General features: G+C 33.4%; 1 protein-coding gene across 1 annotated transcript in view; it reads right to left on the bottom strand.

The window, feature by feature from the left end:
- The window catches only part of Cdk8 (cyclin-dependent kinase 8), a 68270-nt gene extending 43475 nt beyond the window's left edge, over window positions 1-24795 (bottom strand). Inside the window, exons 1-3 of the mRNA XM_013027319.1 lie at window positions 24724-24795; window positions 19218-19328; window positions 6667-6807 (exon numbers count right to left, since the gene is read on the bottom strand). Of these exons, the coding sequence (XP_012882773.1) occupies window positions 6667-6807; window positions 19218-19328; window positions 24724-24747 (276 nt within the window). The 5' untranslated portion in view covers window positions 24748-24795. The remainder of the gene's footprint in view (window positions 1-6666; window positions 6808-19217; window positions 19329-24723) is intronic.
- Window positions 24796-25002: the final 207 nt, after the last annotated feature.

The following is a 25002-nucleotide window of genomic DNA, read 5'->3' as shown; positions in this document are numbered from 1 at the left end:
TGGGAAGGGATGGGAAGGGGAAATAAAGGAGGAGGCTACAATGCTTGATAAGAAATGTACTCATTATCTTGCCCATGTAATTGTAACCCCTCTGTTCAGTATTTTCACAACAAAAAAAAAAGGACCTTAAGATTCTTTTGTTCCAAGTAAAGGATGTATGCTAACTATGATGGCAATGTTTCAACTTTTAAGATTAAACTTTAAAAATGGGAAAAATAAAGGTCAACAAAGATGGGAAAAGGCAAAACAAATTAAGTTTCACTTGGTGGATGGAACAAAAATACTAGGTAGAGTATGATCAAAGAGATCAGTAGATCATTATTATTAATTGAATGATCCAAACTGAACTGAAAAGAACTGAATTATTTTAGGCAGTAAGAAGGTATTTATTGCTTGAAAGGATTTAAGTGCTGTATAAATGGAAAAGAAATGACTTTGTACACCAAATAACTGAAGTAAATCATATCAGAAATAAAAGGGCTATAAAAAGAAGAAATGCAATGATATGTTTGTGTAGATACATATATATATGTATATATGTGTGTGTGTGTGTGTGTGTGTATATATATATATATATATATATGTATATATCTGCAGATACAAAAGAGGACTAGAAAATAACCTATACAAAAAAACTTTGAAAGTCACATTATCTCCTGTTATAAGTGATTAACTTCATTCATTCAACAAACAAGCAAAATTATATGCTCAGACTGGGCATTATATATATTAAGCCACAGTCTTTGCCTCCTGGAGCTTATAATGAAGTATAGAACATATTACCAAAGCAAGTTAAATTTCCTGGGGGAGCTCAAAGTGTTATGTAAGATTTTCGATGAAAACATTCTTACTTTCAGTATAACTAAGGAAGGGCTTACTTGAAAGAAGTATGGGCTTTAAACTATGAAGAGCTAAATACTTGTGGCTCATGCCTATAACCCTACCCACTCAGAAGGCTAAGATCTGAGGATCATGACTCTAAGCTAGCCCCAAAAAAGATGAAAAGAATTTGAAATATGAAGGTGAAAGTGAGGAGGAGGAGATTTAGGCAGACAAGGCAAACTCAAGAGGTGGCTGCAAAGTTTAAGGAATGACAGAGGGAAAGAAAAAAATCTAAAATAGCTACAGAATTAGTTTTTATTGGAATTCATAATTACCATACTTGACAACATGTTTCAAAATTTTAATTTACCATAGAATTTTACCTGAAAAAAATTAACTGACTTTGAAACACTTCACAATTACAAGAGAAAATCACCCCAAAATCTGAAAAGGTTTTTAAAAGTTATTTCTGTTAAAGAGGCCAGATAATTGCTGAGATTGAAATGAACTGGTTTGGTTTGGTTGTTCTCAAAATGGTCACCAGCAGTGTTAATAAAAATCCTTTCATGGCTTTCTATTCTACCCAAGAAAACCACATTTTTTAAGATATCAAGACATCACTGTTAATCAAACCTGTGCTGCTTCACAGAAAGTGTAACATACAACTTCAAAGCTTTCTATCTTTTTTGCGGAGGAGGGAGTGTAGTCCTGGGTTGTTTTTTTTGTTTTGTTTTGTTTTTGCTCAAGGCTAATGCTCTATTGCTTGAGCCCAAGCTCCACTTCTAGCTTTTTGGTAATTAGTTTGAGATAAATGTCCCAGGGACTTTCCTGCCCAAGCTGGCTTACAACCAGGATCCTCAGATCTCAGCCTCCTGAATAGCTAGGATTGCAGCTGTGAGCTACTGGTGCCTGGCAGGGCCTGTCTTTTTATTTAACTATGCTCAGAAAAAACAACACAGGCTAACAGATTTCAAATCTTCCTTTGGATCACTTAAACATATTTTACCCCAATGTAGTGTGGTAAAATATGCATGATATAAATTTACCATCTTAACTATTTTAAATGTACAGTTCAGTGGTATTAATTACATTCATAATGTTGCACAATCATTCATCCATCTCCATAATTCATCTTATGAAACTAAAATTCCATACCCACTAAATAGCTTCCCATTGTTTCCTCCATACAGCCCTGACAACCATTGTACTTTCTGTCTCTATGATCATGACTATTTCAAGCGTATTATGAAAATAAAATCTTACAGTTTTTGTCTTCTCATTAGATAGGCTTATTATTTCAATTAGCTTAATGTTTTCAAGGCTCACTGACATCAGAATTTTCTTCCTTTAAGGCTAGTATTTCATTGTATACACAAAACATATTTTACTCATTCATCAGTGGACATTAGGGTTGCTTTTACCTCTTTGCTATTGTTGAATCATGCTTCTATGAATAAAAGTGGGCATATATCACTTTGAAATCCTGCTTGAATTCTTTTGAGTGTGTATTCTTTTGTGTTGTAACACAGTAATTTGGTTAATTTTTTGAGGAATTGTAATAATCTTCTAGAACAGCTGTATCATTTTACATTCCCATTAAAAGTGAAAAAGAGATAAACAACTTTATATTTTCACAAATGGTACGTAAAAATTCCTAGTATGATTTAACCCAACTATTGCTATTAATAAGTAGCCAAGGAGGGGAGACATGCTGAAACAACTTATTCCAGCTATTTCATTTGCTTAGAATGATTTATTTTATGTATTAGCTTGGCTGAGCCACAGCATCTAGACATTGATAAAATATTCTGGATATTTTTGTGCAGCTACATATGAACAAAATTAATGTTTAAATCAGTGGACTTTGAGTATAAAAGATTAGTCTCCTGCTATTTCAAACCCAGAAGTCTGTATGTTAAATGATCAGCCCAAGTATAGAACTTTGAGAGAGGTAGTGGCAATTTTAAGAGGTGAGGGAGTAATGGAAAGTCATTAGATCATTGAGAGATAGGTCTATGAAGGTTGGGAAGCTATCATATCCTTATCTTGTTCCTCTTTTGCTCCCCAGATTGTGGTATACAGATTTTATTCTACCATTCATTAGCTGTCACTGACATCTGATGCCTCTTCCATCAGAGGCTCAAAGTGGTAAGGCCAATCAGTCATGGATTGGAGGCTCCCAAATCATAAGCCTTTTTTGCTTAAGAAGTTAAAGGTCTCATGTATTTTATTATAATATTTCTAAGTTGACTAATATACCTGTTTAGTGTGAGCAGGCCTCATACAATCAATTGAAGGACCTAACAAAGACTGACTTTCTATAATTAAAAGGAATTCTACCAGCAGATTTTGGACTTAAACTTTGGATTTAAGCTCTTACCTGGGTCTCTAGCAGGAGTCTACTCTATGGGTCTTGGACCAAATCTCCAAAAATGGTATGAGCCAGTTTCTTAAAATAAGTTGCTTTATCTCTAACTACACATATCCAGTTGGTTCTGTTTCTTTAGAGAACAATGATACAAACAATAATACAAGGGCAGACTATTAGTCAAACTATTTTTCATGCCCAAGGACAGAAATAAAAGAAGAAAAAGGGAAGTATAAAGCTAATCAAACAAGAAAATACCTATATATACACTCTTATTACCATTCTGGGCTAAAAATATTTCCAGAATTAATGAATTTCTATTTCCCGCCAAGAATAACAAATACTATTTGACTAGGTAAATCTTTATTTAATAAGGCTAATTTTAAAACTCAACTGCATGTTAAATAATTTCATATCTATATCAGTATTCTTAATTAAAAACATGGTTATATTGAACAAAAAGTACAGTAACATCCTGGGATATTAAGTGCTGTTTCCAAAATGTGTGTATATCAATTACCTACTACAAGAATCAAGTTTTTTGTAGCAAGACAAGACCTCAACCAACTGATTTAATTCACAGCACTAGAAACTTACTAAGATCAGTTAAAGTCATTCTTGCCACAATTTATACTTAACCCTGCAAATGACATAATGAACTATTAAATTTATTTGTTTTTCAGCCGGGCACCGGTGGCTCACGCCTATAATCCTAGCTACTCAGGAGGCTAAGATCTAAGGATCATGGCTCAAAGCCAGCCAGGACAGGAAACTCCATGAGACTCTTAGCTCCAATAAACCACTAGAAAACCAGAAGTGGTGCTATGGCTCAAGCAGTAGAGCACTCGCCTTGAGCTAAAGATCACAGGGAAAGCGCACCCAGGACCAACAACAACAACAACAAAATTATTTGTTCTGATTAGGTAACTTTCATCTCAAATAATATTTAAGAAGATAAATTTTAAAACTTAGATAGATCTTAAACAATGTTCCTGAAAGTAAATATCATATTCCTACATGTATTAGTATTATATATAGTTTTTAAAAAACTATGTAATACAAAACTCTTAAGTGTAACATTTAGCTGGCAGAAAGACGTTCACATTTTGTTAAAAATGAGTCTTTCCTTTAGAGACAAATTCTTGGCACCAAATAGCTGGTATTGTAGCTGTGGCTCAAGTGGTTGAACACCAGCCTTGAGCAAAAAAAAAAAAAAAAAACCTAAAGGACAATGCTCAGACTCTTGAGGTCAAGCCCCAATACCTTCATAAAAAACAAAAACAAGCTCAGGCCTGTAATCCTAGCTACTCAAGAGGCAGAGATTTGAGGATCTCGGTTGATATCCAATCCTCGGCAGGAAAGTCCATGAGACTCTTATCACCAATTAACTACCAAAAAGCTAGATGTGGACCCATGGCTCAAATGGTAGAGTGCTACTCTTGAATAAACATTATATGATCATTCAGAAAATGGTTCAGATAGAAAATTAGTCAGATTGCATGGCACATAAAGAGGAATAGTGGTATGGGAAGGGATGCTTCTTCACTAAAGAACATGTTTCAGAATTGCCAACATAGAATGATGACAAAAAGTAGTAATTTTTAATATGCTTTTATTATTTTTTAAAAATCATCCAGAGACAATGGATTTTTGTTACCTATATTTAAAGTGCTCTTATGTTCCAGAAGATCTCAACCTCTAAAAGAAACTTCTACAATGAGCTATTCTCTATTATCACAATTTCAAAGAAAATGTGAGCTATATCAATATAAAGAGCTTCATCTAAAGAGAAAAAATAGGCTATTTTTACTGATTAACCATAAGTATCTTTTACATGAAAAAAATTACATAAAAATTACACAGAGGTATCTTAGCACAACTGAATGAATATGTTGAGGGGAGAGGATGTCCTTTATTAGCTACAGAGGTTTTTTACTTTTTTTCCCATTGCTGAATTTTTTTAATTTAATTTTTTCCTTTTTTTTTTTTTTACAGAGGGCTACAGTTACATGAATCATGTAATGAGTAATGAGTACAATTCTTATTGAACCATGTTTCCCCTTGCGTTGCTCTCTACCAGTTTTTCCCTCAGTCCCCACCCACAAAATATCCAGTTCATTTCCTAAGTGGTATCCAAGTGAGCGCCAAGAATTGTTTGGAATTTTTTTTTAAACTTTTCTTTTGTCTTTTCTTTTTGGGTGGCAGGAATCAAACTTGCTAGGCAAAAGCTTTGCCACTGAGCTATATCCCAGACCTTTTCTTTCTATATTATTATTTAGTTATAACAAGGAGTGTATAATTCAGTAAGACAAGTTGTAAGTATAATGCTTCTTGGTGAATGGTACCCCTTCCTTCATTCTCTCCCGTTTTCCATCCCTATCCTTGGGCTTTTATTCTTTTACAAGTCATAAAAAAGCTGCAGCTCAAAAGTAAAAATGGTTTACTTAACATGACTCTCAACACTTGAATTTATTTTCAGCTTCATAAAATGCCAAAATATTTGTCTTCTGTGTTTTGTAAATCTACTGTTTGTAGGTAAAATATTCTACTTTGATTGAAAATAAAAATGATTCATCCAAATTTCTGCTATTACTAGTCCTAATCTATATGCTTTATAGGTATGAAGACTAGAAGTAAGATAACTACTATTACATTCATGTCAAGGAGACTCATGGAAACTAGATTAGAGGTAGAAACTGTAACTGGAACAACTTATCTGGCTCGGATCAGCTCCCCTGCAAGTCTCTGGGATTTTTCTATGTGCACATGTGGTTAGAGGCAAGATTGTTGTTACTCCTGGCATAGTGTATCTAATCTTTTTAAAGTACAAATGATGCTATAAACATCACTGTAGTTACTAACTTAACAAAGAAAATCATAAAAGCACAACGTAATTATGCAATAAGCAAGCAATCGCAGTCATACTATTTTGTCATTTAAAAATAACAAAACCAATTTCTAAAGTCTCTAAAATTTTTAAAATAGAATGTATCTGAACATGGCAAAATTCTTAATAGAACATTTCAATTATATTAGCAAAGGTTTATTGGCTAACAGGCTGTTACTAATAAAACTGCATTTTAAAAATAAGCAGATTAAATTAATATTTTCCTTTTCTACTAGTATGCAGTAGGTGCCAAAGTTATTTTCAAGTTATTTATAAACATTAACTTCTAGTGGTTTTCTGGCACCTAATAGCAAATTTTAAATAAGCCAATGCTTCTTTTATGAACTAGAAAGGAAAACAAAGCTTAGGAAAACAATTGTCTTCTTTCACCTTGCAGTAGTGACCAGCTAGTACACGGGGTACATTATATAAAAGGCATAATGATATGCCATGTTTAAGATTATAGAACTCAAACCGCACTACATAAGGTCTGTAGACCTACTTATAGTACTGATGCCTACAGACAAATAGGAAAACGTACAAAAATAAATGCATTTTTCTAGTTGAACAGAGGTATAGATCAACTTACCAAATCCCTGTGCAACACCCAGTTAGCATGCAGGTAGTGAATTCCATCTAGGATCTGATACAATAGTGACTTCACCATTCCCCGAGGCAACTGAACTGGCTTCTTGTTTGCTTTAGAGGCTCTGTGAAACTTGATTATATGCTGAAAGAGAAAATATTTCCAGACTCTTAAAAAAGAAGAAAGATAATCTAGATACTCTGAATATTCTTAACAGGAAACACAGACACACACACACAAACTTGCAAGGTGTGCAAGGTGACTCCCCAAAGGTAATGTAATTTCATTGTTCTGAATAACCTTATTTGGAAAATAAAAGGTGAAAATAAAGACACAGGAAAACTATTAAACTATACAACTATTAAACTATATAAGTTTAATTACTTTTGGAGTATACTTGAATTTTCAGGAACAGAATCATTTTTTATTCTCTAACATTTAAATGGAAAGGAAAAAAAAGAACAAAGTTAAAGAGATACTTCTGGCTGGCTAACAGACAGCATAGTTGTGATACCTATTATGGCACAGAAAATATTTCCATAAAATATACATACACACAAAGAAATGTTAACAAGTAAAATGACCAATACATCTGGTATATTTAGAAATGTTAAAGGTTCAAATAAAATATAAATTGGTATCATTTATCAAAGCTTTCTCTATGCTGTTACTATACATTTGATAAAACCAAGTACATTACTTTTTTAAATTACTTTAGAAATAAATGTATATAAAAATGTTAAAAGTTTCAAACCTTCCTGACAGGCTTCTGCATTTTAATTAAAACACTCTTAACCTTCAGTGAAATCAAAGTCAACTATGCGTTGTATATTATGCCTATTATATATATCTGACACCAAATACTGAACTGAGCAGACTTGACCAATATTTATAAAGTGTACATTATGTATATTCTTGTAATTAATGAAAATAAAAAACAAGATATATTTAACAATATAGATTAACATTTTCCTTCATAGAATGTCACATAAGTAAAAAATAAACCACTCAAAAATCAATGAAGGAGATTTTCCTTTTTTTGGAGGGGGGGGGGGTCCGGTCGTGGGGCCTGAACTCTGGGCCTGGGCGCTGTCCCTCAGCTCTTCAGCTCAAGGCTAGTGCTCTACCACTTGAGCCACAGCGCCACTTCCAACATTTTCTGTTTATGTGGTGCTAAGGAATCGAACCCAGGGCCTCATGTATGCAAGGCAAGCATTCTACCACTGGGCCACCTTCCCAACCCAATTTATATTTTAATAGCAATATTATGCTACTTTATTTTTTCTTTTCAAGGTTTTCCTCTACTTATTTTTTTTACTTATGCCAGTACTACAGTTTGCATCAGGGTGTCACACTTGTTAGGCAAGCATTTTAACACTTCAAGCATACTCCTAGCACACCAGGATTACAGGCATGAGACACCACACCAGGCTCTTTTCAGTCTTTTTCTTCAAGATATTTAATAGGTAACAAAACAGCTGCAGTGACCCAATAATTTAGAATTGTTTTAACTTGTCCTAGAATATGATATTATAATCAAGTCTGTTAACCACAACAAAACTACTAGACTGTAGAGTACACACACACTAAGAAGAATTTCATTAGAAAGAACAAAATAAAAATTTTTGTATGAGGAAGATTACACATTTCTTCAGATTATACTTTCATTAGAGTATTGAAAACACAAACACACATGCACATACACAAAATAAAACAAGGCAAAATATAATAAAGTCTAAAAAAAAAACACCTAGGAAGCTCAATGTTTAATCGTAGCTTCTTGGAAACTTTTTGAGAGGAATTGCTGTTTGAAGTCAACTTGGGTAAAAACGAAATGTATAAAACCTCCAAGTCAACCAAATAAAAAGCTGGGCACAGTGGTATGTACCTATCATCCCAGCTAAGCAGGAAGCATAAATACATAGGATGGTTACTATCCAGGCTAGTCCAGGTATAAATGTGAGATCCAATTGCTAAATTAACAAAAATCCAAAAGGACTAAAGAGGAGGATTGACTCAAGTAGTAAAACATCTACCTATCATGTGCAAGATCCTGAATTCCAATCCCAGTACCATCAAAACATAAAACAAAAACAACTATAATGGTGAATTTCTTATCTTCATTTTCTTTCTATTCCAGAGCTATGTAAGATATACATGGTTTGCATTCTGTGAAATCTCACCTACATCCAACTGACTCTACAATAATTCTTTCCTTGCAACTACTTTGTTACCCAGGAAATTCATTTTAACATAGAAAATTTAAAGAGAAAATGAAACAAAAGTGTATGTTATAATAAATGGAATTATCATTTTATGAAAACAAGAAAAACACTCTGGCAATAAAGCCAAAGGTATCAATGCAAAAAGATAGTGCAAAAACTGTATGTGCAATATAGTTTGCCGAAGTAAAATCACTAAACCTATATATAAAACTAAATATTATACATTATCCTGTTAGAAATCATATTAAATGCATTATTTATTTCCTGTGCTCTAAGATGGCTTATTATAAATATTTTAGGCAAAATTTGTTTTAATTTTGGATTTTATGATTGTATTCTGTGCTAGAGTCAATACAGAGAGAGTGTAATTCAATACTGGCCACCTGATTTAGCAAATATTTTCTTAACAGTAGCCCTATTTGTTTGCTGTATTTCTTTTAAAATAAACATATCTTCAAAATTTTCTATTTATTTATTTTATTTAGCTATTTGTTGTCAGTCCTGGAGCTTGAATGCAGGGCCTGGGTACTGTCCTTGAGATCACTGGTGCCTAACTTCTTTTTTCATTTTTATGTTTTTACTTTTGGCAACACTGGAGTCTGAATCAGTGGATTTCACTTTTTAGGCAAGTACTTGTTAGACAAGTTAATGCCTGTTCCCCACCAAAAAAAAAAAAAGAAAGAAAGAAAAGAAAAGGAAAAAAAAAGAATTTATAACAACCACAAACCATGGACAATAGTTTCATAAAACTGATAAAAGAATGTGATTCTATGTCCAATAAGTCAAGAAAATGGGTAAGTAAAAATAATTCTTACAAATCTCAAAGCAAATAAAATTCAGGTAAGTTTCAGTTCCAAATATCTGTTACAATTAAAATCATCTATAGGAGGCAAATTCTTCAAGTTAGAGCAACCATTTGGAAAACTATATTCAGAAGTGAATTTTTCACTTTGAAAGTTGTACTGGTATCTGCACTAGTTTATTTAAAAAGGCTTTCATATTTGTGCTTAAAGGCCCCAGGCTAAATAACAATAATATCTTGAAAACTTTTGAAAATTTCATAACATTATGATCATAGCATTGTTTTTTCTTTAACTTAATAAAAGTTTAGCTTTGCCAATATATGAACTGTAGAACTGTAAAACACTGAAATAAGATAGTTTATGGGAGTAAAATAAATACTAATAAATTAATGTAACATAGTAGTGTTTGTATTTCAACTATTTGGACAAGATATTAAAATCTTTACTTTGTAATATTTTTTATCATTATGTTAGCTAACCCAAATAGTTGTTATGGCTTTGATTTTGGGTTTGAATTCCTAAAAATGTTCTTATCATAGGCCAGACAAAAAAAATATCTAAAAGCCACAGGAAACATTAGAATCTATTTGCACATTAATTTCATTTGTGGGAGGGCTTTTATCCATATGATTTTTTTCCTCTGCAACAGTAAACCAATTCAAATAATAAAACATTCTATTACTGCTGCTGATACTTTAGTAACTGAAAAGTACATTACAACATCAGGTATCATTTGTGAATGATACTTGGATTAGAAATAGTTTCCTACATTTCTTAGTTTCTTACATTTATACTATTTGTCTACAAAACTTTCCAACTACAAAAATTATTCAAAAAGACAAAGTATTACATTTTACAAATGGAAAAAAACCACAGCTTCACCATCATTAAGAGACTTGCCTGGTATCATGACAACAGATACAACTATTAGATCGCAGTCTAGAATTTTATAACACATTCATCTTCCTATATAAGTATACTACCTTCTCATTTTAAATCCCATTATACTACACAATAAAAGGAAATGTTACTTATGGTTACTTTAATTTAAAAAAATCTCTATGAAACTGTATCTTATAGTTGTTGTCATTTTTCAGAGTCTTGTTTTCAATGATATCAAAGGTCCAACTGTCAGGATCAAAAAGTAATACTGAAAAGGAGCAGGATAGCAGGTTTAAAATAGCAACTTCCATTTTTACTTTGTAAATGAGAAAAATGCAGTCACACACTGTGACCAGATTCAGAAGAGGAAGAGTAGAAGAAAAGATAAACTACAAAGTATTCAAGAAGACCCAAGAATTTATAGAAATGCAAACATAACAGAAGAAAAGCAACAAGTGTCCTGTACCAGTATCCAGATCTCCTGGCTGGGGAGAAGAATCTAAAGTTTGCAATAACAGGTAAAAACAGATGGTCCCACCAAGGGACCAAATTCAGCTAAAAAGAAAAGTAAATATAACCTGAAAGACTTACTGCCAGCAGGGAGTTGAAAGCTGGGACTAATCTGATGTGAGAAACTGGACAGTGGGAGAACTAAGACATTCTTCATGACCTTCTTATTCCTGAGTGACACAGCTGCCCTTCTTTACCTTGAGGAAGTTTCTTTGGAAGTCCAAGGTCAAGAAATAATCACTGCTTAACAACCACAGGACATCCTTCAGTTAATTAAAACTTGGATATCTATCAGTTATAAGAGACATGTAAAGACAGGTCAAATGGGAGGCCAGAAATAGAAAATAAAAAACAAAAACAACAACAAAAAAGTAAGCTGCAGGAAGGTACACTGCAGTCCTGAAGGCTGAGTATGCAGAACCCAGTGGTGAGCTTCTGTACTGAGACAGAGGATTGGGAATTCCCACTGAACAACTGAGCAAAGGGACCTGGTAGTAACTGGTAAGTACCACACTAGAAAAAACTGCACTTTCTCAAAAATATAGTACACACATGGGGCCATACTGCTAGACTACAGAAGCTCATAAAACATCTGGCACAGCCCACCATTAAATAAAGACAAACTTTACACTCTATGTAGCTTAGCAGCTCTGGACTCCCTGCTGTTTCAGAGCAATCAGTGTGAAAGTCCAAAGATCCATTTCTCAGGTGAGATCTGGAAGAAGTAAATCCCCTAAACCCAGACCTAAAGAATACTTTTACATTCTCAAGTAAGTCTAAATAAAAATGTACATGTATAGACATAAAGAATAATAAAATAATTCTTATCTGTTGTATATAAGACTATCTTTTGATTTTGGTTCAATTGTTTTGAGGGTTTTTTGTTGTTGTTGTTGGTCATGGGGCTTGGACTCTGGGCCTGGGCACTGTCCCTCAGCTCTTCAGCTCAAGGCTAGTGCTCTACCACTTGAGCCACAGAGCGCAACTTCCAGCTTTTTCTACTTATGTGGTGCTGAGGAATTGAACCCAGGGCCTCATGAATGCAAGGCAAGCACTCTTACCACTGAGCCACCTTCCCAGCCCTGTTTTGAGGGTTGTAATTTGTTTAACTGAATGTTTTTATCTGTTCTGTAAATCAGATAAAGGCAATTTAACTTTTAACTTCTACATTCTAACATTACCTGTTATCCTTCCCCAACTAAACTCATATTTTGCTTTTGAATCTCATTGTCTTTTTGTGTTCTCTTTCAAATCATAGCTTCATCCCCTGTGCACAGCCCTTCCACATTTATATTTTCCCTACATCTTACTCATATTCTGTTCCCTGAACTCTTCCTAATTACCCAACTCATGCCTAGCAACTAAATTACCTGAAAATCATTTGTTTTTATGCTTTTGGTTTACTATAATTTATTTGTTTGCTTTCTTTCTTTTCTCTTTTCTCCTTCAGCACTGGTGTTGTCTAGTTTTTGGAGGTTTTTTTAAAAAAAATTATGTAAAAGACATAATTATTTGATTTTCTCATGTAAAACAAAAATATCTTTTACTTCTATAAATAGGTTCTATGTTACATGGGGAGCCTGACATAATTTAGGAGCATGGGGAGCCATAAAGTAACCATTACCTCCACAGGAAAAGCTGTTTGGAAAATGCAGCTCTGTAGTTTTGAATGTAATTAATAAATTCAACCATAAATTTGAGTAAGATCTGTTTATATAATTAGTTATTTCAAAAATACTGGCCAGGTGCCAATGGCTCAAACCTGTGATCCTAGCTACTCAGGAGGATGAGATCTTAAGATCACAGCTAAAACAGCCCAGGTAGGAAACTCCATGAGACTCTTACCTTCAATTAACCACCAAAAAGCTGGAAGTGGAGCTGTAACTCAAGTAGTTAAGAGACTAGCCTTAAGCACAAAAACTCAAGGATAGTACCCAGGCTCTGAGTTCAAACCCCAGGGTGTGCGTGCGTGCACACACACGCGCGCGCGCACACACACTCACACACGGAATCCTCAGGACACTGAAGTACAGAATAGATAGAACAAGTTATGTTCTTTTGGAATTGAGTCCACTTAGGGAGACATAAGTAGATACACCTGACACAATCCTAATAAATTTGCTAAGGTACACTTTGACAAGCATTGTTGGAAGTATTCAGAAAGCTTAATGTTAATTGAGAAATCACCCTTGAATAGTGAGTGACTATCAACCTGCTTGCAGAATCAGAGTCACATTGAGATGTAGAGACTATGTAGGTTCCTGGGTCCCATCCAGAAGGTCAGAATCACTAAGTAAGGTCAAAAGAATACTGATTTTTTTTTCAGAACAAAGTTCATAAATATTTATAGAAACACAATAACATAATAATTCACAAGGACTAGCACACCATCAAATAAGGCACCACACAACAGCAGAGACTAGAACCAACCAAAGTAATTTAAATTGATATTTCATTCATCAACATAGATCCAAATGTTACTGAAACAAGAATATTCACATATCTGGAATATATTAATGGCACAATATACCATGACATGCAGTTTTTTTACAGTAGGATCTAATACTGATTTTTAACAGGCTTTTCCAAAGGCTTTTGATGCTTCTGGTCAATGAAACTGAGAAGCGCTGTTTGAGTTTCTCCTTCTATTTCTTACTTGCTTTCTTGTTTTCAATTTAGTTGTAAAAATAAAGAAGCAATTCTGTATATGATTGATTTGAATATTAATATTTATATGAAACTCAGTGTAAATTTTCTGTCAGGAAGTTTTTCATGGTTTGATAAACTGATGGCTTGTCTGGAACAGACACTGAAAATTTTGAGAATACTGCAATTTGTCAAATTTTTGTACTCTACTGTATAAGCCCTTGTACAGTACAGTACCCGTGTAGGTTCCTGATTTATTCAAAACCACCACAAAAGAATTAGAATTAAAACACTTTATTTACTAGATTTCTACAGGTCTGAGACTGATTACTGACTGGTAACAGCTGTTCAAATTTGAGACCTTTTTATTATCTCATGCTATTTTTCACTAGTGTATAGATACCTAATTTTTGTGTACCCATGAATCTCTTTGTACTTATACACCTACTTAAGTCTTCTTACTTCATGTGGCCCACTCCTTAACCCAACAAAATATTAAAAGAAATTTCTACGTATTTTAGTCCACTTTCCAACCAGCCTTTCCCATTAGCTTTGCTCTTGCTGTATCCCACTCTGTATAGTTAAACATGTAGTAATCCAATAGGACTCTTTTGCTTTCTGACTACCACCCTGGTTGAGGAAAGTCTTTCAAGAGCATAAAGCTACAACATCAATCATTTATCCATTGGAGGAATAGCAGTGACTTGAAAACACAAGTCTGTGGTTTATACATAAAAGAGCCTGTAAAACCAAGCTTCCTCAGTTTGGGTGGGGAAGAGTCCCTGAAATAGATTGTCAACTAAAATCTAACATGCCGATCAATACACCCAGTTTTCATCCTATCCTAACAAAGCTACAAGAAACCAGTACCTAAAATCTATACAGTAGATTGAACATCAATAAACTGTAAATCCAGATATGTAATTCCCAAAGAAAGATAATAAATTCTTTAACAAAAAATGGAACATGTTACATTTAAAGGACTTAAGTGAGAGTGAAGAAAAAGTCCAAACATGAGTTCAATAAAACAAGAATAAGAATGGTTAATGAAATAAAGGATGTTTTTTAAAAAGTATATAGATACAAACAGGATTCAAGCTAACAACAAGAGAAAGTGCACAAACACCAAGAGAAATCAAGTACACAAGAGAATACAAGAAGTGAACAAAACCAATGCAAAATATTTCAAACTGAAATGGTGAAAATGAAAAGCTTAACTGCAGCCGGGCGCTGGTGGCTCATGCCTATAATCCTAGCTACTCAGAAGGCTGAGATCGGTTCAAAGCCAGCCTGGGCAGGAAAAGTCCATGAGACTCTTATCTCCAATAAACCACTAGAAAACCGGAAGTGGCGCTTTGGCTCAAGCAGTAGAGCGCTCGCCTTAAGCTGAAGAGTGCAGGGACAGCGCCCAGGCCCAGAGTTCAAGCTCCACGACTGACGAAAGAAAGAAAGAAAGAAAGAAAGAAAGAAAGAAAGAAAGAAAGAAAGAAAGAAAGAGAGAGAGAGAGAGAGAGAGAGAGAGAGAGAGAGAAAGAAAGAAAGAAAGAAAGAAAGAAAGAAAGAAAGAAAGAAAGAAAGAAAGAAAGAAAGAAAGAAAGAAAGAAAAAGTTTAACTGCTCCAAATACTCAATCGAAAGTTTAGGCAATGCAGCAGAAGTTGAAAACAAGTTATCAGAAACTGAAGATAAAGGAATTATGACAATCACTGAAAAACCACATAGGGAATAACAAGGGTTCTTAGAAACATTTGGATATTGTTAAAAGATCAAACCTACAAGTTGTGGATGGACAGGAAGAAAAAGTAAAAACTAAAGACATGGAGAAATGTTTCTCAACTTTGCGAAGAGTGACATCTATGTGACAGAAGCTTATAGAACTCCAAACAGACAATATTAGAAGAGAAATACTTCTAGACATACAAAAAGAAAAATACTAAATATATAGGGGGGGACATATTGAAAGCTTCAAAAGAGAAGAGACAAGTTACTTTCATATTAATAAAAAGAAAAATCCTTGAAGAGAAATTCACTGTTGTCAATACATATGCACAAATATCAGCATATTTAGGTTCACTAAAGAGACAAAAGCACTCATACAAGCCAGTACAATCATAGTGGGGGACGTACAATCATAGTGGGGGACATCAACCCAGTACAATAATAGTGGGGGACATCAATACTGAAATCATAACACTAAATAGGTCATCCAAGTGAAAAACCAAGGAAGAAGCCTCAGAGTTAAATAATACCACAGACCAAATGGAATTAACAGACATCTACAAAGTAGTTCACCCGTAGTAGCACAAGACACATTCTCCTCATCAGTCAAAAGGACTTTGAGACCTTGAGACTTTTAAAATCTCCACTCAAGTAAGCTGGAAAATCTAGAAGAAATGGATAAATTTTTAGTTACAGATGATCCATCAAAACTAATGAAGCAATTATAAACCAAATACATCTATAAAACAATTTATGAAATTGAGGCCCAGGACAGGATAGATTCATGGCAAAATTTTACCAGACCTTCAAAGAACTAACACTAACAGTCCTTAAGTTCCTTCGTGAAACAAAAAAAAAAGGTAAAAAAGGGGGGGGGGGGGGACATTACTGGAATCATTCAATGATGCAATCATTATACTCACTTAAAACTAGTCAGAGATGTAGCAATAAAAAAAAGAGAATTATAGAGCAATTTCACTGAGCATTAAGCAAACTTTCTCAATACAATTATTAAAAACAGAATTATAAAGCTAATATACCAAGATCAAATTGCTTTCTTCAAGGAATGCAAGCATGACTCAACATACATAAATCAATAAATATATCACATAAACAGGACTGAGAAGAAAATCCACATGATCTTAATCAAAGCAGAAAAAAACCTCTGATAAAATTAAACATATTTTTATCATTCAATCTCTGAAGAAACTAAACACAATATACCTATACTTCATAAAAGCTATATAAGACAAACTATAGCTAACATTATATTAAATGGGGAAAAACTAAAACCATTTTCCTTAAAGTCAGAAACAAGTAGAGGATATCCACTCTTCCTACTTTTATTCACTACAGTACAAGAATTACTGAACAGTGTCTAGAACTAAAAAATAAAATGGTAGCAGAATACAACAAAATCAATACTCAAAAGTCAATGCCTTTTCTGTATCATAACAATGAACAGGATGAGAAATCAGAAAAACAATTATATTTACAATAGTGGCCATTCAGCCAACAAATAAACCTACATTGTTTGTAATTCTAAGAACATATGAAACCAGTAATAACCAATATTAAACACTTATAGCACACTCCCAATTGAGATGCCTATCTATCTCCATGTTTTGGGGAAAGACACTCAAAATGAATAACCAAGCAAACCTATAGTTTGTGATGGTTTTGTTGACTGCTTTTTTAAAAAAAATGGTAGTAATATGATATAAAAATTCCATTTAACAATTTTCTTTTTTGGGGGAGGGGGGCTCATTCCTGGGGCTTCAACTCAGGGCTTGAACTGTTCCTGGATCTTTTTTGTTCAATGCCACTGGCTCTACTACATACGCCACAGCTCCATTTCTGGCTTTTTGGTAGTGAATTGGAGATAAGAGTCTAACTGCCTGATCTGGCTTTGAATTACAATCCTCAAATCTCAGCTTCATCAATAGCTAGTATTAGAGCATGAGCCATGAACATGGTCACTTTAACAATTTTTAAGCAAACAAGTTCATGGCATTAAGTGTATTCAGTGCTGTACAATCATCATAGCCATTTAAAAAAATGTAATGATATCGTTTTCAGGAAAATTGATGCAATTTGAGGACAAGCCAAGCTGAAAACCTCTCGAAATATGAGTTTTCATTCATATGAGGAAGTCTGAACTACAATGTATACATACCCATATACATGTACATACACAAATACATTTATATATGTATATATGTGGATAAACAGAGAACATGAATCTAAGGTAATACTTAGGAGGAGATGGAAAAAGGGAAAATGAAATAAAGTAATACCCAAATGATCACAAACAAGACCATACTAAAGCTACCAGCACAACCATGTTTATTGCAGCAGTGTTTACCATAGCTAAGATATGGAACCAACCCAGATGCCCCTCAGTAGATGAATGGATCAAGAAAATGTGGTATATATACACAATAGAATTCTATGCCTCCATCAGAAAGAATGATATTGCCCCATTTGTTAGGAAATCGAAAGACTTGGAAACAGTTGTATAAAGTGAAGTAAGCCAGGCCCAAAGAAATATAGATCCCATGGTTTCCCTTATTTGCAATAACTAGTATATGTCTGAGACAAGCAGAAAAGGTCAAACAAGTTGATGTTAGGCGAAGTGAACCCCAAGATAAGGACTCAAATGGTTTTTCTTTCTTGCTATTGGTTCTAACATATTTATAAGATGATATCTTTGTTGCTTTGTATGTCTCTCCCCCACGGTATAACCTGTTTTCACTGTATTTGATGTTGGTATCATTTGGGGAGGGGTAGGGAAAAAACAAATTGTTTAAATATGGATACAGGTGGACCCACTGCAACAATGAGACATCAAAAAATGAACTTTACAACTTTGGCAGGGGAGGGAGGAGAAAAAGGGGATGGTAGGACAGGGATAGTAAGGGGAAACAAAGGAGGAGGCAACAATGCTTGATAAGAAATGTACTCATTTCCTTGTTCGTGTAATTATAACCCCTCTGTACAGTATTTTCACAGTAAAAAAACTTATTAATAAAAATTTTCAAAATAAATAAAAAAAGTATTAAACTTTTGGGACCAACATGATGTCACAATTGGCATATTCCACACTATAAACCTTTGTTTCATGCATAAAATGATCCTATATGTCACACAAAATTAACTTTGAACTATGTGTCTGAGGTATATATGAAATGTAAACAAATCAATTTTCTGTTTAGATTTGAGTCCAACTCCCATCCTCCGGACTCTGGGAATTCACTACATAATGAAATACCTTGGGAATTGTATTTCATTACATAATGAAATACCTTTATGTTTGTTGTATGGCAGGCTACTTTGCTTTTTATTGTTGATATATATGCATACACACACATATTATACCACAATTGTTAAATTATCGTTTTAACAATTTTATGCAACCAAGTTCATGGCATTAAACATATTCTATGTTGTACATCAATCAATATTACCCATTTTATGACACATTCATCAACCCAAACATCTCCAAATATAGTCACCATCTGAAGTATCTCCAAATCTGGAGAAAAAAAATACAAAATTGGAAACTCTTCTGGTCCCAAACACTTTGGACAAAGGATACTTAACCTGTCATACCCAAGAAAATATTCTAGCCCTAGTACTTAAGCAACTACCTTCTATGAGGTGACTTTTATAAATGTAAATCTTCACAGGATAAACTCTGTATTGTTTTTAATAACTCTTAAATCTACCTAACTGAAACCAATGGTCTGTCTAGAAGCAATTCACCTTACCCAGAGGTCATGTTCAGCATAGTCAAATAGAAGCCACACTTTCCGGTCAGCATGAGAAAGAAACACTTTTTGAAGAGAGATGACATTTGGATGCTTAAGCTCTCGAAGTAACTACAAAATAAAGGAGATACATTTTTTTTTTAACCACAAGAATATTGAAAACACACCAAGATAAGTGTGGTGGTACATACTTATAGTCACAACTACTTGGGAAGCTGAGGCAGAAAGATTGCTTAAAGCTAGGAATTCGAGGGCACCCTGAGCAATAAAGACAGATTCCATATCAAAGAACAGCCATTCCACCAAATAAACCCATACTATTTTTAATTCTAAAAACACACAAAATCAGTGGTAACCAATATTAAACACTTACTAAATATGCATACTATTGAAATACCTATCCTTGTGGTTCAGTGACAAATGAAAAAGATGTAGGGAAAAGAATACTGAAAAAGAATGACCAAATAAACTTGGCTGGCTATTTTGCTTTATTTTCTTATTGTGGTAATATGACATAAAAATTATATTTTAATAATTTTGAGTGAACAAGTTCATGGTTTTAAACTTATTCAGTGTTATAGAACCATCATCAGTGTTATACAACCCATTAAACCATAATCCAGTTACTCTCTTCCTCTAGCCTTTAGCTATCTCTAATTCTACTCCCTATCTCTAAGAATTGTCCTATTCCAAACAAACATCAGTGGACTCCCATAATACTGTTCTTGGTGTCTGTTCACTTAAATGGACAGACAGTACAGTTACTATAACCTTTTGATTATTGGGAATAATGCTTCTAAAAATAATGCTTGTTTGAGTCTCTACTGGATGACTGTTCTATGTTGAACTTTGTGAGAAATCACCAAACTTGTTTTTAGCAGCTGCATTATTTAACTTTCCCATCTATAACATAATTCTGGTTTATCCATATCCCTGCCAACACTACTTGTCCTATTTTGTTGCTCCTGTTTTTGAGACAATCTCATAGCACAGTGTAGTCTCAAAGACTTAATACTCCTACCTAAACCTCCCAAGTGCTAGAATTACAGGCACGTATCACCAGACCCAAATTTTCCTCTGATTCCTGTCTTTTAAAAGTCACTCTAAAGCTGGGCACTAAAGGCTCATGCTTGTATTTCTAGATACTCAGGAAGCTGAGATCTAAGGATTAGCAATTTATCTCCAATTAACTATGGCTCAAATCATAAAGTGCTAGATTTGAACAAAAAAGTTCAAGGACAGCTTCTTGAACCTGAGTTCAAGCACCAACGGGGGGGGGGGGGGAGTCACTCTAATGCTAATGGGTAAGAAGTAATACCAAATTTTGGTCTTCTATTTCCCTACCAACTAAAAATATTTTTTCTCATATGGTAACTGGCCACTTGTATAGCTTCCTGGAGAGAAGGGTCTATTCAAGTTCTTTGCACATTTTTAAATCAGGTTATTTTGCTGTTGAGTGACAGCTATTTTTATGGTCTAAATATTATCAGATATGATCTCGAAAGATTTTCTCATATTCTGAGTTACTGTTTTGATATCACAAAACAAATGTAAGACAAATATGAGGCTTACAGTCATTTAAAAATATTAAAGGGTTAATTAACTGCAATCACTACATATCAGATAAGTAAAATTTAACTCAGATATATTACTAAATTTTAGGCATTTAAATTACATAATAAAATTGATTAAAATTCTGTAACCTTTCTAATAAGATAAGAAAAAATTTACATAGATAAAAGCATCCAAATGGAATATTCTGATGGGCCTAGCATTTCATCTCCTAAAAGGATGTTCTTTTATTTAAAATCTTTTATCTCCTAATGATAATCAAAATACCCATAAAATAATCCGTCTCATTAAAAAGCACATTTAGTCCTGCTGAGCAGAACCAAAAATAGCAATTGTTAGGAAAGGCTCATCAGGAAAGATAATAGTATGTATTTATCAGTTTAAAACAGACAAGCTGTCTTCCAAATATGCTACAAATTCAGGTTAGCATGTAAGAAAGCCAAGAACTTAAAAACTTGAGAATTTAAAATTTCGGTGTCATTTATAAGAATTCTGCCACCAAAACAAGACTCAATATAATCATAATGTTAACATTGTACTGAAAGGAGTGATAATTATTACCTTCAAGAGCAAGATTAAATTTAGGTTATATAAATAAGCTTATGAAGCTTTGAAACTTATATGCCTATCCTCAGGAACCTAAAGACCAATATTTGAAACTAATCATTTACTATTTAACAAACGAGGAAAATAGTACTGAGTGACCCTCAAGTCCTAACTTAGGAGTCACTCTCACAATCTTCCAGATTAGTAGGAAAGAGAAAACAGATGTTAAGGTTGTCTTAATTCTAGTTCAGTGTTTCTACTACATCAAAATTGAAACATACTCCAAAGTTAGACAGCTATTTCAAATCCTTTCTGGAAAATGTCAGGATATAAATTATAATATACACACACTTTAATGAAAGATCCAATTATCAGAAACCTATACATTATACATTAAGATGTCTCTCGAATTTAAGATCCAATATGAAGTTTTGTTTCTATATTTAAAATAAAATTCAGCAGGACTGGGGGTATAGCTTAAAGTATTAGAGGGCTTGCCTAGCAAGCATGAGACCTTGAGTTCAATCTCTAGTACTGCCAAGTATGGTACTAAACATATAGCACATATTATCTCATTTAATCATGAATTAGCCTCTTAAATATTTGTATATTTACCCTTGTTTCAAAGGCCTAATGGTTTTAGAGAGTATAATTCACTCAAATTACATTCCTAGGAACCAAATTTCTTTTTCTTCCCTCCACTTTTGGTGCCAGTACTGGGGCTGGGAAATCAGGGCCTGGGCACTGTCCTTGAGTTTTTTCACTCAAGACTGGCCATCTACAACTTGAGCCACAGCTCTACTTCCAGTATTTGCTATAACTGAAGATAAGAGTCTCACGCACTTTCCTGCCTGGATTGGCTTTGACCTTGACTCATCCTCCTAAGTATTTAGGATTATAGGTATGAGTCATCAGCTTTAAAAAATCCCTACAAAAGAACCAAATGGGTTTTGATCATGGGAATAAAAGATGTAGATGGTGGGCCCAGAGTCTTCTCTCAGGAAAACGTAATAAAGAACATGAAGTCTAGTAAAATTTGCTAGAAAAGATGAGAATTCCTCTTTTGTAATACAAAATCCACACATGTACCACTATTCACTCAATTTTATGTATCTATATTAATACCTACTCCTCCCCTTCTGAATTATTTAAGTAAAGAATTCCATCATTTTACCAATATTTCAAAGTATTTCCTAAAATAGTCTCTTTTCTTTGACCATAATGAAAATAAATTAATACTAAACAACAATCATTTACCTAAAGAAGCCTCAGATATTTAAAAATTAATCAATACATTTCTATGTTATATATGGATAAGAGAAAATGGAATACTAAATGATAATTGAAAGTGTAACATAGCAAGACCTGTGGAATGTAGGTATAACATAGGGTAGAAGGAAATTTATAGAGGCTTATGTTGGAAAAAAATCTAAAATTGAATGCACTATGGTTTGTGTGTGTGTGTGTGTGTGTGTGTGTGTGTGTGTGTGTGTGTGTGTGTGTGTGTGTGTGTGTGTTGGTGGGTCTTGGGGCTCAAACACAGGACCTAGCTTTTTAGCTCAAAAAAATCTAAAATTGAATGCACTATGGCTCGTGTGTGTGTGTGTGTGTGTGTGTGTGTGAGAATGTGTGTGTGTGTGTATGTGTGTGTTGGTGGGTCTTGGGGCTCAAACTCAGGACCTAGCTTTTTAGCTCAAGGCTAGCACTTTACCAATTCAATTCCAGATTTTTGGTGGTTAATTGATAGTTAAAGAGTCACAGACTTTCCTGACCACTCTGGCTTTGAACGACAATCCACAGATCTCAGAGCTTCCTGAGTAGCTAGGGTTACAAGGTGCCCAACTAATGTTCTACTTTACAAAGAAAAATAAACCCAAAGTAAGAAATAAAGAAATAGTAGAATGAAAATCAATGAAATAAATAAAAATGAGCAAGCATAGAAAAATATCAGTATAGAATCTACACTAAGAAAAGAGAAAAAAAGATAGTAAAGGAATATTATAAACAACATTGTGCTAACAAACAAGTTAAAAGAAATGAGCATAAAATTATATGAATTTTACTTGGAGAAGGTACTGGTTTCTATATTCAGGGCCTTGCTCTTATTAGGCAGATACTCTTATCATAATCTGAGGCATTCCTTTAGCTCTTTTTCTTTAGTTATTTTTCAGATACAGTCTCATTTTTATGCTCTGGCTAGCCTAACCTTTGATTCTCCTATTTATTCTTCCTATGTATCTGGGATAACAGGTACACAGCTACCATGCTTAGCTTTTACTGGCTGAAATAAGAGTCTCCTGAATTTTTCACCCAGGCTAGCCTTTAACTACAATCCTCTTCATCTCTGCTTCCCTACTGGCTAGGATTACAGGTGAGATTCACTTCACACAACTCCAAATGTAGAAACTTTTAGGAATGCAAAAGTTAATAAACATTAAAAATGAATGCAGTGTACTAATTTAAGAATGTTATACAGAAAAACATACCTGTAAATATGATTAGAAAAAAGTATGTCATAAAAAGTCAATACTAATGAAAAAGGGTTTTAGGAAACAGGAATTAACTAAAATTTCCTACATTTGATTGGTAGCATCTGAGAAGCCAACATTATACTGAATGGCAATACTGAAAACACCCTTCCCTAAATGAGGAATAATTCAAACATGTTTATTTTTACCTCTATTTAACTTTATATAAATTAGTTAATATTACTTAATGAAAGTAAAAGAAACAAAAAGTATAAGGATAAATAAAAACTATTGTATTTATAAATGACATATCATTTATATAGAAAACCACCAAAAAACTAATAGTGAACTTAAAGACGTATCAGGATATACTATACAATACACAAATAATATAGAAAATAAATTCTATTTCTGAGAAAAGTCAAGAATAGTAAAATTTTTTTAATAATTCCACTTTAGTGTAAGAAAACAAATATAACAAAAAGTGCAAAAACTGTGTAAAATCATCACATTAAAAACTATAAAATACTGTTGAGAAAACTGTACCCTCTAATGAGCAAGTAAAAATGAAATCAGGTAACAGAATCTCATTTTAATTTGACCTAAGTAGTGAATTATTCCTATTTTATTGAAATGGAAATATGAATTTTATCTTTTACATAAAAACTAGAAATGTAACTACTACATTTATTGTAAACTGTACATATATTCATATAAACAACTAAAATTAATTTTGCCCAAACAAATGAATTTATACTTTTTGAGTTACATGCCATCATTGCTTCTTAAATATACTTTTTATAAATATCTGATATTAAAATATTCATCAGTATCAATTAATATGGCAATATAATATAAAGACCTATATAACTCTCACAAGGCATCTGGTAATAATGATAATAGAAAGTATTTTTACTTACTGCTATTTCTCTACATGCCGACATAGAGATCCCAGTTCCTTCTATTTGTTTCAAAGCATAATCTTTATCATCCTTCCTGTAAAGTAAGTAATATCCACATAAATCTATGCTTATGTGCACTTTAATAAAGATAAATAAAAATAAACCATTTTTAAAAAGCTACCAAATATTTTCTAATTTTTCATATAACCACAAAATATCATACAGAAAAAAATTTTAGGTACTCTAAGTCAGTGCTATTATTTAATGGAAGATAGCCTACAAAGAGATTAGCTCAAA

The sequence above is a fragment of the Dipodomys ordii genome, unplaced genomic scaffold (genome assembly GCF_000151885.1).
Source record: "Dipodomys ordii isolate 6190 unplaced genomic scaffold, Dord_2.0 Scaffold102, whole genome shotgun sequence".
Lineage (NCBI taxonomy): Eukaryota > Metazoa > Chordata > Mammalia > Rodentia > Heteromyidae > Dipodomys > Dipodomys ordii.
Note: the sequence above shows the minus strand (reverse complement) of the source record. Positions and strands in the feature narration are given on the sequence as shown.